The sequence below is a fragment of the Anoplophora glabripennis genome, unplaced genomic scaffold (genome assembly GCF_000390285.2).
Source record: "Anoplophora glabripennis isolate ALB-LARVAE unplaced genomic scaffold, Agla_2.0 scaffold1414, whole genome shotgun sequence".
NCBI lineage: Eukaryota > Metazoa > Arthropoda > Insecta > Coleoptera > Cerambycidae > Anoplophora > Anoplophora glabripennis.
This window is the reverse complement of record NW_019417488.1, coordinates 12,376-32,783: the sequence shown is the minus strand read 5'-3', so window position 1 is coordinate 32,783 and position 20,408 is coordinate 12,376. Positions and strand designations below refer to the sequence as shown.

The 20,408-nt window shown below is 34.7% G+C and overlaps 1 protein-coding gene across 1 annotated transcript in view; it reads right to left on the bottom strand.

Moving 5' to 3' along the window:
• The window catches only part of LOC108916050 (transcriptional regulator ATRX), a 49,717-nt gene that overhangs the window by 17,157 nt on the left and 12,152 nt on the right, over nt 1–20,408 (bottom strand). Inside the window, exons 8-20 of the mRNA XM_018722241.1 lie at nt 19,204–19,305; nt 16,359–16,439; nt 16,138–16,266; nt 15,784–16,084; nt 15,492–15,704; nt 15,051–15,414; nt 12,362–12,498; nt 8,063–8,236; nt 7,551–7,992; nt 4,592–4,749; nt 4,336–4,508; nt 4,143–4,280; nt 3,911–4,086 (exon numbers count right to left, since the gene is read on the bottom strand). Coding sequence (XP_018577757.1) covers nt 3,911–4,086; nt 4,143–4,280; nt 4,336–4,508; nt 4,592–4,749; nt 7,551–7,992; nt 8,063–8,236; nt 12,362–12,498; nt 15,051–15,414; nt 15,492–15,704; nt 15,784–16,084; nt 16,138–16,266; nt 16,359–16,439; nt 19,204–19,305 — 2,588 coding nt within the window. The remainder of the gene's footprint in view (nt 1–3,910; nt 4,087–4,142; nt 4,281–4,335; nt 4,509–4,591; nt 4,750–7,550; nt 7,993–8,062; nt 8,237–12,361; nt 12,499–15,050; nt 15,415–15,491; nt 15,705–15,783; nt 16,085–16,137; nt 16,267–16,358; nt 16,440–19,203; nt 19,306–20,408) is intronic.

The following is a 20,408-nucleotide window of genomic DNA, read 5'->3' as shown; positions in this document are numbered from 1 at the left end:
AGTTTATGTAAGGTTGGTACTACAACGAAACTACCATGTATAAGCATAGGCTTCCCTCCCGCACCGCCTGCCCAAATTGTGGCCAAAAGGCAAGCTTCCAAACAAAAAGTAAACATAGCTGTCAATGAAAAGTATACAATATTTCAATTAATTTTTCATTTCCTAATATCAAGGAATATAATTCCACAATTTTACTATTTTTGCAATGCAGATATACTTGGGTATACGCAAATGGAATGTTGTCATTTTGTTTCAGCAATTTTATAAAAAAAACTTGTATACTCTTCATTAGCAGCCTCTCTGGAAATGTGGAAAGATTCTTTTTCAATCGAGTCAGTGGCGGTTCGTCAGGTGACGCAAGTGGCGCACTGCTTCACCTAAAATTTCCGTTTGGTTGTGCAAAATTACAATAAATTTTATAATTTAGGTATAATCGTCGTTGTTGCAGAGGGGCCTGGACATTCTCTTGCCATGTATGATGAGGGTCTTCCGGGCCAGGCGATGAGCTACGTCTCACAGGCTTGGAGGTCAGCCAAGGTGGTCTTCATCCCCAAGGCTGGGAGCGAAGTCTTTTAGGCCTATCAGTCTCACATCCTTTCTGTTTAAAACGATGGAAAGGATTGTGGACAGGTATCTGGTGGATGGGGCGTTGAGTAGATACCCAATCCACACGAACCAGCACGCATATAGGCGGGGCAGGTCCACAGAGAAGGCCTTACATAGTGTCACACATAAAGTAGAGAAGGCCCTTCAGTACAAAGAGGTCGTATTGGCAATATTCTTTGATATAGAAGGTGTCTTCGACAGGGCAAAAACTGAGACCATATGCAACTCGCTCCAAGACCGGGGCACATCGCCTATCGTGGTCGAATGGGTGAGTACGGCATTGAAGGAAAGGAAGGTTAGTGTAGTCATGGGGGACTGTCGTAGGGACCTGGGAGTGGGATGCCCTCAAGGCAGCTGCCCCGCTTCTATGGTGCCTAGTAATGGACGGTCTCCTGGAACGCCATGGCCCTCAGGGCAGAGAGGGACATCCCAATATCCGCCATGAGGGTTACGGAAGCAGAGGACCGGCTTAGGTTAGGAAGGAAGTATGTCACCACTTTCCCCTCGAGAGAACAGTGGAAGCAGGATGGTGATATGTTCTCCCCGGGATCCCTAGTGTGTTATACTGATGGATGTCGGGTAGAAGACGAGTTTTCAGGAGCAGGAATTTATCTGGAAGGCAGCGGCATCCAGGAAAGCTTTCACTGGGTATGTATGCTACAATCTTCCAGGCCGAGGTTTTTGCTATTTGGTAGCAAGCAAGGAGGAGGTAAGGAATGGTGCAGAGGAGAAGATTTTTATCTGCTCCGACAGTCAGGCCGCACTTAGAGCGGTTAGCTCCCCGAGGACTAGGTCTGCCCTTGTCCAGGAATATGGAGACGCTCTAGAGTGATTGGCCAGACGAAAAGAAGTAGAGTTGGTTTGGGTCCCAGGCCATATGGGCATCCCTGGTAACGAGAGGGCAGATCAATTAGCTCGTCTCGGGTCCAGGGGACCTGGACAGGGACCTGAACCAATCTTAGGTATCACACAAGGCAGCATTAATGGGGCCCTCAATAAGTGGGCCTATCAAACTTTAGGTCAGGATTGGAGGAGAAATAGAGGATGCAGGCAGGCCCATAGTTTTATATATGGACCTAGCAAATCCAAGACAAGATGGCTGCTGAGCCTCAGTCGAACAGCCCTAAACCAAATGGTGGGGGTTCTGACAGGCCACTGCAGACTTAGGAGGCATTTAAGCTTAATAGGAATTGAGGAGGACCCTCTATGCCCGAAATGTGGCGAAGGGGAGGACACCCCTGTCCACCTTCTGGGACAGTGTGCAGCCTTTGGGAGAATAAGACATAAAATCTTTGGTGCTGAAGAGCTGCAAGGGGTTGAGGTGAGACCTACCATGGACCAAAATCCTGACCTTCATTAGGGGGTCGGATAGGTTCGAGGAGGGTCAGAGGCAAAGAGTGGTTAGGTGATGGGACGGCGGGGTCGGCAAAAAGGGCCCACTAGTGGCCTAATTGCCAGGCTGAGGCCGCCCCTTTACTACTACTACTAGGTATAATTCTATATTGAAAATGTATTGTGTTTCTTTGTCTAATACGCAGAAATAAACAGAATAGTGCGCGGTGAACACCTTCCAAAAGAACCTTGCCTTCGTTGGGAGCGAACATCAACCTTGTACCGTACAACGTTTAGTATACGCAAGTGACGCAGATCAAAACAGTCTGATTCCGCGTCTCTTCAAAGCGTTGTTTACGGCGGTTGTCATGGCAACGAAGCGGCCAACATAGCAGAAAATTACGGCGTGGGGGAACGAGTGACGCAGATATTGAAGCAGCATTTGTCATCGCCCATTGCTTGCCTTTAAACAGTTTATACGATATGCGCCGTCCAGTACACGATTATAACTGTTCTTAATTAATATTTGTTTTCTATAATAATTGTAGGAATGTTTCCTATGTATGATCCAGTATGTATTTTATTGAATATGGAAAAAAGGGAAAATCAAAAGACAATGTGTACGTTCGGAGGTTTCGGAAAGAATGGCATTCGGAGTATAAGTGGTTGTGTGGAAGTGTTTATTTAAAAAAACTTTTCTGTATGCCGTGTTTAATTGAGGGTGTAAAGTCGGCAGTGTGGAATAAGGGGGGGATTTAACCACAAAGCTTATTTGGAACATACATGTACGGTGTGCGTTAATGTTCGCAGAAGTCCACAAGCCGAACTAATATTTCTATTTTTTATCAAATCTAAATGAATATCCTTCTCACGAACGTCAGTTTTTCAGAAATATTGCAAATGCAACAAAAAATTTCCAGATTCATTTAAAACCGTTGAACCTTAAAAATTTTCGCCTGTGGCGCTTTTTTTTTCTCTTTTTATACCTCACGGTCGAAATTATAGAGAGTGACTCAAACATAATATAAAAACGCGTATAAAATATAAAATGATTTTTATAACAGTACAATATTATTTGACTTGTATTAAATGATGTGCCGCTCTTTACGCCCATCGATAGAATCTATAATCGTCTATAGACTAAGTTACACTGAACGTCGATCTATATTCTATCTCTGTCTTTTGCACTTGGTAGGGAATAGGGAAATGCTTTTTTAGTGGATGCAAACGGACTAGATTTAGCCGTCCTTAGAAACGCCATAGTTAAGTGTAGGCGAGGGGTCTAATTCCGAGGCTATAATAAATTTATAAATTAAAAAAACACAACCGGGACATTTTAAAACTTGTAATAATTAAAATGGATCAAATTGCCGGTTGTAGCAAACCATAAAAAATATTAGATGTTATGTTTTATTATCTTTTTTCCATATTTTTTATATCTTTTTGCCTTTTACGCAGACACGCCAATGGATTTTCCTTCCCCGCACGCTTCATCTTCCTTACTAAGTAGTTCAAAAGGTAGGGATGAGTCACACTCTATAATTTCAATCGCGGAGTATAGTAAATCAATGAATGTGCTTCACCTATTCTCACTGTAACGAGCCGCCACCGTCGAAAGTCCACAGGGCTATAAAAGCCTTTGGGCCCACCCTGCTTTTTTTAATGAAAATATATGCATTATGAAGCCCCCTGAAAGGCAGTCTGATTAAAATGACAACTGAAAATCTGTCACTACTTCCCAGTCTAAAACCATTATTTTTGTTATGAAGCAATAAACAAAAAGTATCAATATTTCAAAAATAGTTAATTTTATAAATGGATTTTTTTTTCAAAATTCAATTTTTGTTCAAAAAAGCAAACATATTTTTATGCCAAGTTGCTCTTTGTCATCTTCCGATTAAAAATATTTTTTTTTTTTGTTTCTAAGGAAACACCTGAGAGAAGATGCCTATACATGCAAATAATTTTTCACCTGAATAGTTTTCTTTAGTAGTTTGTGTAACACATGAGTTCTCTTCATCATCAATTTAATATCCTCTGAAGTCGAGTCCTCATATTGCCCATTAGTTATTGGATTTACGAAATTTGTCTTGTATTCTTTCATATTACCCAAAAGATTAGGTTTGACAAAGTTGACCATATAGTAATCTGAAATGAATAGATTAATTAAAACTATAAATTTTCAAATAACCGAAATTACTCACATTCTAATAAGTTATTCTGCAGAGGGGTTCCAGTGAGAACGATCCGCCTTTTAGTCCTGATTTTATTTAATGCAAGTGTCTTTAAGGCTTTTTTATTCCTTAGTAAATGCCCTTCATCACATATCACTAAGTCGGGTCCTATAATAATTAAATATTATGATTGATCCATTTTAAAATCAAGTTTACTATTTACCTGGATCTATTAAGGCTTCTAACATTCTCTCCTTCAGGTGAAAACCAACTTTTTCCAGTTTCGTTTCATTTGTTAGAGTTTCAAAACATTCATAGCCTAGCACCAATACACACTTCTTAAGTAAATACCACCGTTTTACAATACTGTATTTTTGAGACACCTCCCTTTTATCACTGCAATAGAATTAAAATTTTATTAGATATTATTAATTAACAAATTTTTATAGTAATTTCACTAACGTCTCATAAATACTTACACAATAGTAATAATATTTAATTTTTCATCTGAAAAATGTTTAAAGGCTATTTTGACTTCTTTCTTCCAATTGGCAACTGTTGACGTAGGGCATACAACTAACACATGTTTTGTATTCATTTCTTCATACGAAAATAATGTGTGAAGTAATGTTATTACCTAGAATACATATTTATAATGGAGAAAAGTGTTAAAACGTTTGTATGGGAAGCATATCCCTTATTCAAATATTTTTATACAAATTCTATGAATAAATATTAATTATTTACAGACATTTCTAGTTTAATTTACTTACTTATCATTGTAACTTATTGTTAGTAAAAATATTTCTGGTGATTCTTTGATCACTTTAAGAAGAAAATTTTGTAAACTTGTTTTCTTTAAAATATGGCTTATTATTATTATTATTATTATTATTATTATTTGAAATAGTTGATTGGCTTTATTTTATATTTTTTAATGTATACAGAAATAAAAGATCTGTCGAAAAAAGGAGGAAAGTCCACAAATGTTGGACCAGAAGGCATAATAAACAATACAGTGATAACTGGTATACAAATCTCGTCTTTCATCAAACCTTGTTTGACCATAAAATGAAATATTGTGGAACGGTGAAAAGAAACAGAAAGATTATGCCATCATTAACGCAAAAAATAGAAAAAGACAAAAGAGAAATGACTATGCTAACGCCACTTTAAAAGAGTCGGATGAGAAAAGTTAAAACCAAACAGGAAAAGAGATTGAGAAACCACGTGTTATACTATAGTAGAATCATATTCTATGCAAATATCATTGCCTGTCAAGGGACCCAGTGCAATACGCTTTTAAGGGTTTCAGAAATTGAATAATTTCTTTATACATTATGAAGGGATCAGTTCACGTCTGACACCCTTGTTCCTACAAAAATTCCTTTTATTTTCATAAACTATTTATTTTAAATGTAATTTAGTATAAATCCAATTAGTTTTTTAAATTCCACATATGCACTAAATTTTACCTCTATACGCGCCACTGTTCTTTACTTCTTTTTTGGAGGCGCTCTCTGAATTACGACCAAGCTCTGCAGGTTAGTATTTGACGTATAACCGACCACTTCGTAGACTCGATCCACCTGGCCGACTACAGCTACAACCAAAACACAGTGCGTATGCAGCGGTATTTCAGATTTTACATTCAATTTCATTTTAAATTTGAAATGGTTCATCTTAAGCCTCCTAAAAGTGATGACACGATTTTCCTTTGATAATAGACCAACAACTTTTAGCTCTACTTTGCATCGAATACGATCCTACTACAGATTATAGCAACAGATGTAGACAAATGAGATATATTGCTGAGTTCAACGAATATGAAAAACAATAAAATGGTGGAAGAAAGATGCAAAAATTATCAATTCACATATACTTTAGAAAGTTCTTATTGGAAAAAATATCATACTAGTACTCTTTCAATATCAGTTAGCAAAAGAAATACAGAGCTTTCATAAATGTTTACAAGCCAGATGACCACCGAGCTTAGGTAATCAAAACTGAAACAAAGTAGTGTGTTTTAAGGAGGTTTATCTGTATATATAATTCAAAAATTAAAAGAATTATCTGCGCGAATCGATAAAGGCTGTATTTCTGTGAAATTTTTAGGCGAACACCCAAACAAATGAGAATAATGTCACAACTTACCACTGGTTTCAATCTTCTGCAATTTGGGGGTCAACAACGATTTCTCTTCAAAAATAACTATAGTTTTTCAATCAACGATAACAACAATAAAACACCACACCACCAGGCCTGGTACTACGACATGTTCTAGTCGACTTCTACGTTTTTCGATCTTCGTTTTGCGCAGTTGCGACAAAATAATTCGTTTGGGTGGTATATCCGCGCCAATTAAAGTTATAGCAAACGAAAAAGGATTAAAATAATAATGCTACAAGTTACAACTATTTTCCTACTAACTAAACAACTAATTTAAAACTAACTATCCTAAACATTATTTGATTTGGAATTGACGAACAAATATTCATAAAAAAATTAATATAAGCTTATTAATATGAAGAAAATCCTCAAAAAAAATTATATGACTAGTGTAGTGACGAGATATTAATAAAATAATTTTTCACGATTTAGTACAGAGTCTTATGAGAATGCAGATTTTTTTGGTCTTTCAACAAATAGTTTCCACAGCAACTTGTATAAATGGGAAACCGATATCTAAGGAACCATATGACAGCTTGTAGAAATCGATTAGGTACTTGTAAGATACATGATTTATAATAATTTTCCTTCAAACTGCTGTCGTTGACTAACTTATCCTCCATATGCGTGATAGCGGCAACGCCGCGGTCTCGACGTAGCGTATTATTTGAAATTCGCAGGTGTCCAAACAAACAGAATGATCGAGCAGGAGCGAGCCAATGCCGAGCCGAGCGCGCCAGCCAAGTGCAACATTGACAAATCTAAAGGCTTACTACTTTAGTCACTAGCAAATCTACAGAAACTTTTGTTAGACTTTAGACGTACCTCCGTACCTGATAAACCTCCTTAATGTAATCTCAATCTTTTTGTGTCCATAATTTTTAATTTTATTGAAATTTAATTGCCAAAATAAAGGAAATAAAATTACTGTTCCAAACAAAATTACTGGTCACGTGGCTTGTAATCATTTAAGAAGGCTCTGTATCAGTATAGCATAAAAAAATTCAGCAACGAGCATCCAGTAGTGGCCGATGGCCTGATCAAAATCGGTCACCATCAGGCTTATTAAAATGTATTTTCCCGTCAGTGTGAGAAGTATAAAAACATGTATAGCGCACTCGCAGATGCACTACACTACAGTTTGCTGAATCGGCAGTCACAATGAAAAGGTTAATAAATTATTTATTAGTTTGTATTTACAAATTCAGTGGTAATTTTACAGTTGCCTATTACATTTACTACAATAATTGTAAAATTTGTTCCACTTACTTGAAATGTTTTTCCCAAACCCATGCAATGTGCTAAAATACATCCCGAGCCCTCATCCACTTTAAGCCTTTCAAGACTTTCATAGCAAGAATCCCACATGAATTGGATACCAGATTTCTGATGCGGCTTCAATCTTTGGCTTAATTTGGGGTGTACCTTAACCAGAGGTTCCCCTGTTAATTCATCCACATCTAAGACTAAAGTATCCTCCTCTATTAACTGAGTAAAAGATTGACTGAGGCTCTCTTTGATCCTGTGCCTGCCTTCTAATCTCTCAATTCTCTCCTGTTCCTCTTTGTTTGCTCTCTGTGTGGCTTCGGCAAGGCTCTCGTCTGACATGAGGGCTCTAATGTTACGTCTACCTTTCTGTGAACTACCCGGTCCTAATTCATCTCCTAATTCTGAGTTCTTTGGGGGCGTTACTTGTTGATGTGAAGTAATTCTAGATGAAATATCAAAAATAATAGTTTCACAAATAATATTTATATTGTACTGCGTAAGATTTTACTTACATTTCAATGTCACTATCTGTGTCACTACTACTGTCAGATATGGGTATATTCTTCTTTATAGGGCTTATGATTTTATCTTCAAGTCGAAATTTATTTGCACTATTTGTATGTGAATTGTCACTGTCTGAATCATTTTCTTCAGTTACAATATTGAAATCGGTGTCATGTTCGTATCTAGTAAAATTTAATGTATTATACAGTGTGCCACAAAAAAAAAGGCCAATCTGTTAGTTACAAAACCTTTTTGCGAAAATAACAAGACTTTCCACGTCGTTTTTCATTTAGTTCTCTCATTTTCAAAATACAAAATATTTCTATTGATGACTCCATTGTTTCTTTAAAACATCTAGAATCTTTTATCCTTTGCATCTTTGTATAATTTTGATTAAAATAATTGAATGAATTATGGCACTCTTTAAAAAATTGGTGTTTTGAAAAATCGACTGGAAAGATTTGGTTGAATATTTTCTTAATTCAATTTTAGAAATATGATTAACATAACATCGAAATAGAACCAAAAGAATAAGACTATCATAAAAAATCAATATTATAAATTTATCGAAAAAAGTGAAAATAAAAATTTGAAAGAATTTAAACAAAAATTAAAAATATAAATTTCAGATTTTCTTCTGAAGAGAGCATTATGAATCTCAAAATGTTAAGAAGTCTCTAAACTGACAAAGTGGCAACAACCAGCAAATTGTTCAACAAAAAATTACTTATACTTTTATTTGGGCGATTCACAGAAACGAAATAGTAAAATATACCAAAAAATACAAATATCAAAATATTTACTTATCACATGATTTAAAGTCGATAATAATTAATTTAAATTAAATATACAATAAATTTACCACCTCAGCCATACCCATTTGGTTTTTTTTAATGAGAAAACCAAATTTTTAATTTTTGCCCTTTGCAATCTGTTTCCACAAATATTAAAGTGAAACCACATAATTGATGCAAAGAATAAATAAAAATTAAATCCAAATTGTAATGATAATTTCAATGTTTGATAATATGCGAAACGATATCTGAATCATACCATCCAATGATGTTTTTGCAAGACTTAGTTCATAAATTAAAAGATGTCAAAAGACCATATGAAAAGAAAAAAATTAAACCAATACTTGATAAAAACAAACAATAAGTGTGTACAAGAAAATTTAAGGGAACAGGGGCCAAAGGGTGCTATAGCTTTCCTTTCCCATTTCGATTTTGTGATTACAATTACATAAAAAGATTGTGTCACTATAGGTCACATCCAAACGAATGCCTTAAACATTGTTATTAATGAAGTTATTATATTTACTTGTAATTTAGTCCCCTCGTTCGTCTTGAAAAAGAGACACCTTAATAAAATATGCCATATGGAAAATCTCATTATAAAAAATCATGATGTTTAACCAACTTTTTTTTGACACCCTGTTTAATACATATAGCAAACTGAAAATTTTAATATCAAGAATCATTAAATAAAAAAAAAAAATAAACTCAAAATTTAATTTTTGGATGTTTTGAAATACATACTACAATAAAAGTAAAAAGAAAGTGGAACTACCACAACTTGAATTTGAATAATTAAATATCTGGTTAACTGAATTGAATTTACTCTAGTTGTATTTTTATAAATTATTTTAGATAATTCAGCTTTCATTCTTTTAAAGCAAAAGTTTCTCGTAACCTAACTTTTTTTCATATCTCAAATCGTGTGGACTCAAAAACTAGTTTTATTTTGCATTTTTATCAAAATTAACTACAGTACAAGCTCGATAATCTGGATTTCGATAGTTCGACACATCCAGTAATCCGTCATATTTGCCAGATCTCCATCAACTTTATAATCCGTCAGTCAAACCCAATGTATATTCGATAATCCGGCACACCAGCTGCTCGTTACTCCTTATCTCTTCCCCTCGCCCCGCTACCGCTCTGCAGTCAGGCACTTAAAACAGTCGAGTTAAGACCTGTTGTTTGGGCCAGTTTTGTATGTGACTGAAAATGATAGAAAGCGGTAAACGTAAACATGCGACGTTAAGTTTAAGTGCGAAAATGGAAATTTAAAAAAAATGGATAAGGGTGAAAAAGAAGTAAACATAGCGCTTGAATACAACGTCGGAAGGGCAATGATATATGATATCAAGAAGCGATCTAAACTTTCCTTAACGCAGCTGATTCGGGAACAAAAAATCTGCAATTTTAAAAAGTGGAGAACATACACGCATGGATGACGCTCTGTATACGTGCTTTTTAACAGGCACGTCAACATAATACACCTATCACTGGGGATATCATTCGACAAAAGACCTTAGTGTTTTATGAGAAGATTTATAAAAACAACAATTTTAAAGTAAGTGATGGATGGTTTCAAAAATTCAAGAGATATAAAAATACGTAAGCTCACCCTCACTGGAGAAAGATTACCTAGTGATGTGGCAGCCGTTGTTCCATTTGCAGAAAAGTTTAAAAAAAAAAGTAGAGAATCTTGGTTTGACGGCGAATCAAGTGTATAATGCAGACAAAAGACTATTTTGGCGAGTTTTACTGAACAAAACCCATGCCTACACAGATAAATTGGATACTCCTGGCAGAAAAATATGTAAAGACAAAGTCACAATTATGCCCTGTGCTAATGCTGCCGGCACCCATAACTTGAAGCTTTTGTTTATAGCAAAAGCATAAAAATTAGGATAATTTTTTCAAACATTCTGATATTCATACTTATGACACCAGAAATGCCAAAAACTTGAAATATCAGTTTTCAAGGATTCACACCACAAAACAAAATAAGTTAGATGTAGAATTATACAATTTTAAATATTATTATAAAAATTGTAATATAGATGTGTTAAGTTTTAAAGAGTTTTACAAATTAACTAAAAATTTCCTTTTGGAACATTGTTTTTATAGTGTAAGTGACTTTGTTAAAACAACTAAACGTCTGTGACTATACATGTACTTAACTGTATATAAAAATGGTCAATAAACTAAACTAAACTAAACTAAACTAAACTAAAATGTCCAAGGGCATTTAATAATATTCGTCTTCCAGTCATATATAAGAATCAGAATAAGGCATGGGTGACTAAAGATCTTTTTGTCGAATGGTTTCATGATAATTTTGTCCCTGAAGTATGACAGTTCTTGAAAAGCAAAAATCTTCCACTAAAAGTTCTACTTGTTCCGGACAATGCCCCTGGACATGGACCAAACTTCAAGAGATGGTCTAATATAAACTCTTTTTCTGCCTCCTAACTGCACGCCTCTTCTTCAGCCCACGGATCAGAACGTAATACAAATGATAAAGACCCATTATAAAAAGAAAATTCTATTGAATGGTGTTATTCGAGAAGAGGATATTTTCAAAACACTAAAAAAATTGAATTTACAAGATGTTGACAGACGAAGAAATAGTAAACGATGCTATTTCGAAACCCAATTCCTTGGAAGAAGACTTTTCAGTCCTTGTAGCAAACACAGTAAAGTCTGAAGATGGTTACAGCAATTGATATCAGCATTCGTTGGGCAGAAAATAATGCTACCGAAAAGACTCAGCTCGAATTAAGGAAGTTAAGGGAGAATATCGTTTACAAAATGTATCATTGTAAGAAGCAAACCAGCATTTAAGGATTCCTTTACAAAACAATGCCTTCCGATCCTATAGAATAAACTTTTTATATATTTCAGCTTAATTATGGTAGGGATTCTGTTTACAAAATAATTTTCCATTAGATACATATATCCTCTAGGACAAGGGTCGGCAACTGGCGGACCGCGGTTCGGGTCCGGACCGCAGAAGGTAAAATACTGGACCGCCAACAATTTTTTGAAAGTATAAATTACTCAAATAATTATTTAAAAAATGTTTTTTACGTTTAAGTGCCAATCTTATAATTTTTTCTAGTATTTTACAATTGTGCGAATGTTTTGAGTTCTTAATTAGTAAGCAGATTAAATTTGAGTCCAAATTAAAATAAAAAAATAATATGAATTTTTTTTCTGGACCTCGTTAAAAATTTTCAAAAGTATCCGGACCCCATCTAAAATTACTTGCCGACCTCTGCTCTAGAATGTACATATTTTTATTTGAATAAATTTAATTTTTTCAAACAATGCGTTCTAATCTTAATTATTCGTTTGTTATAATTTCAAGGTTCATCAATATTAAATTTTTCTAAACCTAGCATCCATTACTCCGGCACTTCCAGTAATCCGACATAGAGTAAATTTTTATAGTGCCGTATTATCGAGCTTGTACTGTATTACAAATAAATGAAATTATGAATTTTTTTTAAATACCTGCTTCGTAAGGCTTTTCTTCTTTTAGACGATTTTTCAGAGTCGGATGTACTTTCATCATCAGATGTCAGTTTTCCTCTTAATAGAGGATCGTTTTTCCAAGCTTTTTTTATTCTCTCTTCTTTGCTTAGTAAGTGCTAGAAAATATATGATTGTCATAATATTATAGTAAAATAGTTATTTTATTTTTGATATGGTAAAAAATTCCAATCTGAGTGGTGCATAAGCAATTTCAATTTTCAAATTAGTTTTCAATATCCAATAAACAAGCAAAAACAACAACCTAGATCAGTGGTCAGAAAACCGCGGCTCGCAAGCCACATGCGGCTCTTTTTTAACACCTGAAATAGTGTTACTGACTCATATAATCAACTGAAAAAATTAGAGTTTGATGTTCTTTCCTTAATCGGGTCTACATATTTATGCAAACAATCATTTTCAAGCATGAACCTTATCAAGAGTAAATTGAAGTCGTCTTTTTATTGAGAACTGGAATTGTGCTTAAAATTGAAAACAACATAAAAATCTGACTTACAGAAACTTTCGAAGGAGATGCAAGGCCACTGTTCACGGTAGTGTTTGTAAGTCATTGTCATGATTTAATTGTATGGACGTTGTAAGGTACATTGTAAGGAATTTAATTTTATCAATAAATAATATCGTTATCAAGTATGATCAAGTTTTATTCAACGTACCTATAGTTTAACTATGACTTAAAACTTTAAGTAGTTTATTAAGCAAATTTTAGAGAATGTTGTGGAGTGAAAGAAGATGTAGTGCCGAGGATTGAGAAAAGTATGGTTTGGACATATAGAGAGGATGAATGATAGACGAAACATGTATACCAGTGTGGATGGGAGAGTTTGAAGGGGTCAATCTCAGCGAATACACTTCAATCAGATTGAGAACGTTTTTAGCAAAGGAAAGCTTGGGAGTATCCTAATTAAGTTTATGATTAAAAAATTTGGCTCTCAAAAGAAAGGACCACCACACCCAAGAATTTGATGAGTTGCCGAATTCCATTAACTGTGTGTGTGGTCCGTTCAATCGTACTGTTGATATTTGGTTCTGTTGACTCATCAGTCAACATCATATCATGAGTTTGACGACCACTGACTAGACTAACAAACAGTGGCGGCTCATGAAGGAGGACTCTGGGACTCCGCCCCCCAAGATATTTTCAAACTGTAAACTTAAAATAATTTATTTATTTAAATCAATAAAAAACCTAAATAGCATGCATTCAATATGTCTTGAATGTTAGGTTGGTTGCATAAAGTGCATGTACTCCGTGAACGCAGCTCAGATTTATGCCATCTGCCATCTATGATCGTACCAAAGAGTTATGTTTGACCGCGCGCGCAATCCCCACTCCATCGCGGACGGTGAAATCTTGAATCCATCGTGCAAGCATATTTCTACATATGATGCGACAAATTGGAATGTGGAGGGGATAGGTGGCGATAGGTTCGCGCGCTTTGTTTTGGACTCCATATGGCAGTAACCCGTTTCACTGTAGTGTGTTTATACGTGATTTGTTTTTGCTTTGGCGCTTTTTAAGAAATTATATTTTATAAGTTTAAGTTTAAAATGAGGGTTTGTGAAATAAAAAAACTTGTTATTAGTAATTTAAGTTTAGAGGAAAAAGTCGAATTGAAAAATAACGGACGTCCAACACCAGTGTTGAATTTAGTTCAGGTGCAGAAAGAGTGCAAAAGTAGGCTGGCTTTTAATCGCAAATTTGATAAAAATATTTATGATAAGACCCTATAGTTGTGTGGTTGTGACGAAACAAATAGATTTTTTTGTTTTCTATGTTGGACGAAAACTGGAGTTTCTGACTTGAAACATTTACCGGACAAAATTAAGAAACATGAAAATTCTCCTAAACACAAAAATAACTTGGTGAGTTTTTTACTTTTAGGCAGAGTAACTATTGCTTTTTTTTTAAGTAGTGCTTATGCAGAACAAATAAATAGTCATAACGAATCAGTTAAGAAATATCGATTGCTTTTTTAAAAAATTATAGATATCTTAAAACTATGTGGTACTTGTAACCTTCCTCTTCGTGGACATAATGAAAAAAGTGACTCGCTAAACAAAGGGGTATTTTTAGAACTGATAGACTATAGGGCAAAAATTGATCCCATTTTAGATAAACATCTTAGTGATGCCCATGTTTACCCCCTACACACTGACAGTATTCATTTTGGGGTATGTACTTGCAAAACAGAATGACCTTGAAATTCCTCAAAATTTTTCGCCTGCGGCGCTAAGCTAGGGTCTACCGCCCCCGTTCCACCCGCAGTTCCTATCATATATGTTCTCTCTTCAAAATGCGCCCCCCCCTGTAGTCAAACCCACGGGCCGCCACTGCTAACAAGTACAATTTTAAAGAGAATTGGGCACTGCAACCACACTTCAAATACAAAATACTGCAAAATATTGAGCAGTCTGCTAAATTTGATTATAAGATGCAAAAATAAATATTTTATTTACACCACAGAATTCAAATAACAAAATATAAACTACTTTTAATGTTATTGCCTTATTAAATCAAGCAACTATATTGTGAGAAAGTTAGTAAAGTTAGTAAGTTTTATAAAGGTCATTTAAAAAGATACTTTACAGCTTTGATAATCCATGCTACTTCATCAGTATTACCGTTTTTCAGTGTCTAAAAAATTACCTTGCTTCGAATGTCAGATACAATTTTCCCTTTATCCCCACTTTTTGTCTTTTCGGAAGTTTTATTTGGATCATCAGAATCAACATCTGTGCTCTCATTACTTGAATCATTTTTCAAATCATTGCAAATCTCATTTGCTAGCAAGTCATCTAATTTATGTCCTACATGTGGATTAAGGTTTGTTGAAAATGTTGAGTTGTCATGTCGTGCACTGTCAGAGTCGGAATGTGAATAATCAGATAATGATTCTGAATCCGAAGTACCTTTATTAGACACAACCCTTTTTTTTACTCTCTTCAACTGAGGTATTTTCTGTGAATCTCCATGTTTCCTTTTACCGATAATGTTGGTTAAGTCACATAATCTACAAATATATGAGAAATTAAATGTTTAATTATTAAAATATGCACATAAACCTTATTTTGATCTACTCAGTTTTACCTATCTATAGAGTCATCTTTATTCACTTTAACAACTTCATGAGCTTCCAGTTGTAATTTTTCAAGAGAAACATAACAATCCTTTACATCAAACACTTCTAACAAATCCTTTATGTCATCTCGTACTGGTTCCTCATTTTTGGTGACAATTAATTTCCTGCTTTTACTTACATTTTCAAACAAGTCTGTGTCACTTTGACTTAAGCTTATATTGCTAAAAAATATTTTGCAGTTTTACTTCCCATAAATCAAAATAAATGATTTACAGTAATTGTTAAAATTTTCACACTTACTCGTCACTGATTTCAGAATCGCTTATATCCGAAGTACTTTCTTCCAGAAGCATTTTGAATATTTCATCAGCTTCCTTTATATCCTTCTTGTTATTTGTTTTTTGTATATTTCTGGCACATGTGCTTAAAGGTGCAACAGAAGGTACTTCCACTTCCCTGAGTAGCTCTAACAATTCATCTCCAATAATTTGTTGGGTTGTAGGCATATTGTACTCTTCTGTATTACGTTTTTCAATATTTTCTTCAACTATTAATTCTGGGTCTTCAATCGCCCCTTTAATTACTTCCTCTTTTTTTACGTCTGAAAACAATTAATAAAACAGTATCAAAAATAAATACATTTCTATCTCTTACCTTCTTGCGCATTAATATTATCAATAGTGGAAGGAGATCCAGTGTCTACAATTTCTTCCATAGTCACATCTAGACGAACATCATCATCGTCACTGTCACTTATAATTTCTATGGTGTCTCCAGTAGCACCTAAAATTAGTATATAAGAATTCTAGTCAGAATTTTTATATTAATTACCAGAGAAAACGAGGTTAAAATTTGAAGAAGAAAACAAATTTTACCTATAGGTTGGCAATTCTCATTTTCTTGCAATTCGGCATTCATATTTATGGCATCAGTTGTATTATCTTCAACATTTTTACCTATAATAAATATAATTTGAATAAAGAATATATAAAATTATATCAAAATAGAATTAAGAGAATACATTGTAGTTATAAATTGATTAACAATAAACAACGTGTTTCAAAATGAAGTATAAATATTTTAAGACGCAATGGATTTTTAAAAGTAAAGGCCATGTCAAAATAATGGAAATACAAATTTTACTTTAAAAAGGTATTAAACTAATTCAAACAAGTCTAAAGATTTTAAATAAATTCTTATCAGATGAAGACATACCACTCTCTAGGTTATTATAAATATCAAATAAGCAATATCATTTAGAATACCTAGAGCAAGGGTCGGCAAGTAATTTTAGGTGGGGTCCGGATAATTTTGAAAATTTTTTACGAGGTCCAGAAAAAAAATTCATATTCTTACTAATATTTTTATTTTAATTTGCACTCAAATTTAATCTGCTTACTGCCATTAAGAACTCAGATCAGTCACATAATTGTAAATACTAGAAAAAATGATAAGAGTGGCACTCAAACGTAGAAAACAAATTTTTTAAATAATTTATTTGAGTTATTTATACTTTCAAAAAATTTTTGACGGTCCAGTATTTTACTTTCCGCAGTCCGGACCTGGACCGCGGTCCGCCAGTTGCTGACTGCTGATCTAGAGCTATCAAAGAACATGACTCTATCTGATGAGAATTTTAGGAAAATTTTTAAATCTTATTTGAATTATATAATGCCTTGTAAATAAAAGTAAAAAAAAAAGCAAATAAAAATATTTGTAATTTAAACAACAAAAATACAACCCCTGAATGAAGCAGAATCCAAATTACTCTGAAACTATTCTTTTTAACATATCAATTTTTTTAAAATTATTATTCTCTTAAAGCCACATGTAGGTCATTAATTTTTTTCTTTATCTGTTGATTTAATGTTAGTGGCTAAGTTATATACACTCACCGGCATGAAAAACGAAGCACATGCATTTTTTTAAGAAAAGCTTAAATTTCAAAGATTTCAGTTGTTTTATTTTTCTAATAATATAATAGTACATTGTGTAACTAGTGGGGAAAAGTTGCCAATAGCGCCACGCGGACGCCCAAGTGGCGCTATGGCAACTTTTCCGAACGAGTTGCACATACTATTTTCTATCACGCGCGCTCGCTGGAGTGTTGCGCTATGAAAATAACATCACGCTGTTGTACTATCTAGCACTTTCCGTGCACCTAACCCCCTACACTATAGGTCCCATAGCGAGCGCGCGTGATAGAAATAATATAATCTTATTCGTAAAAAGTTTTAAAAGTTTGTAGTGGGCTCTGGATTTGCGTGGTTTTAAATTGTTTTATAAACGTCAAAAAGTTAAAAAAGGTTGAAAGCAGTGTTGTGTTAGTTTAATCACATGAATAAAGGGTGCAAATTTTGAAACACTGGCTGTTTGCTCAAGACGGAAGAAGTTAGCATTATGTTGCCAACAATATCAAATATCGAATAGCACAGTCCATTGCATTTATGGACGTTCTGTGGAAACTGGTTTTTGCAGCAAACGACCTGGAACTGGTCATCAATGAAGAACCAATGTCCACGATGATCCTTTTATTGTCATGCAAAGCCTTCAGAATCGGCGTGCTACAGCTGTAGAAATGAGACATCGGTTTCAGTACATTCGAAATACCAACGTAAGTGAAAGGACAGTTAGACGACGACTTAGAGAAGCAAATCTGACTAGTCGTAGAATTGCAACAGGACCGGAACTTCTTAGATTGCACGACTTCAGTTTGCTAGAAATCACCAGCTTTGGAGTGAAAACGAATTGGATCGCGTTTTGTTCACGAACGAGTCAAGATTTACTTTGCGGTCTATAGAAAGTTGTGACATAATATGGCGAAGACTACAAGAACGTTTTGCCGAATGTACCTTTAGTCCTAGAGTAGGATATCAAGGGGGTTCAGTTACGGTCTGCGCTCGAATTTCTCTGGAAGTGCATACAGAACTCTATATCGTTCCAAGGGGCTCCCTCACAGCTGCTAAGTACATTGGTGAAATTCTCCAAGATTTTGTCGTTCCTTATGCCGGTTTCATGGGAGATGACTTTGTGCTAATGCATGATAATGCTAGACCCCATACTGCAAAAATGACTCAACAGTACCTGAACGAGGTAAATGTTGCTGTTATGGAGAGGCCAGCATTAAGTCCAGATGCCAACCCAATTGCGCATGTTTGGGACATGCTTGCGTGACGAATTTGCAGTCAACTTCCTGCGTCACTAACCTTAAATCAGTTTCAAGATACTCTTGTGGAAGAATGGGAGCTTATTGCCAAAGAGTACATCAGGGACCTGATTTTAGGTATGCCAAGACAAATTAATGTAATAATTAAAAGTCGTGGGGGCAATACTCATTATCGAAAAACTTTTATTGAACGGAAATTGTTTGAGTTTTGGCTATTTTTGCTTCAGTTTGCCACAACACTTTCTAGCGTTTTTTTATTTCTTTCACATTATGTCGTAAAATTTACGTGTGAATCATGAATATTTTCTTATTAAAAATCATACAAAATATTTTGTATTGATGGTGTTTACACTAATACAGTACAAAAGCATTATAATCAATTAAAAAAATTAGATTTAAAAAAAAACTGACTTCCGTTTTTCGTGCCGGTGAGTGTAAAATTGGTATTAACTCGGATGTGGTTTCCTTACTTAACAATTCATCAGCAAACAAAATATTTGGATTCATTTTGAATAACAACTAAACATGAAATAAATAAATATGAATAGCTTTACCGGTTTCTCCCCCCTGGGTATTATTATTGGGATATTCAACAGTACCGTCCAAAGTAGATTGTGATTGATGTTGATCGTCTTCTGCATTGTTCGATTGTGTCTCTACAACATTCATTTTGCTAATTTACAAGAAAGACCAAAAACCACAAGGGTTGCCTTTTATATTTCCGGAATGGAGGATCCTGGTGTTGCCATCTGACAACCGATGTCCCTATCGTAAAGTTTGATTTTTTATTTTGACGTACAAGCACTATTTGTGGTGTTTACAGTGACTTGAAAAATTCATCTCGGTCAAAAAGTGGAATTGAGTCGTGAATATTTCAGTGAGATTATTATTTACAACTTTCGACATGGATTATCTCAACAACAGTGCATCAATGGACTTAATTCGACTTTTGCCGAAAAAGCACTATCAAAAACCACTGTATATCGGTGGTATATGGAATTTAATTATGGCCGTGGTAAGCTCACTGACGAATTTCGTGAATGTCGTCCGAATTCGGTTGTTGTTCCAGGAAATATTGATGCATTGTGTGAAATGATATTGCAAGATCGTCATGTGACTTATCGTGAGATTGAAGCATCCTTGGTCATTAGTGTTCATTCAATATTGCATGAACATTTGCCACCAAAAAAATTTGTCGATCCCACACGATTTGATAAACGTTCAAAAAAATGCTCGTGTCGATTCGTCGCAAGAAATGCTTAAGAAATACGAAATGGTGCTTCAAAACACATCTATGATATCGTAACATATGAAGAGTCGTAGATCTATGCGTATAAGCCTGAAAGTAAACAGCAGTTGACTGTCTGGGTCTTTCAAGATGTCAAATCCAACAAATCGATGGCTTATTTGTAATAAGACGTAACCCACAATGAGCCACAAGCTATGTTACTTGTCATCTTCTTGTCATGGTTAATTATTTATTTGTTATTTTAAAACAACACCACCATGAGTCCGCTTACGTGGAATTATCACGTGGCGCAAAACTGGTTGTTCTATTAACTGGAGGGAAAACCTCTTATTTGAAAAGAATGTGGGTTACGTTTTATTGCAAATAAGCCTTCGAAATGCTGTACGCGCACAATGCACTTCTAAGCAAATCGTTGCCCGTTTTTTTTTTTAAACTGGAGATGTAACTGTACCATTAGTGCAACATTGGACGGTCGATTCTGCATGGTACACAATCATTTGCTTGCCAGAG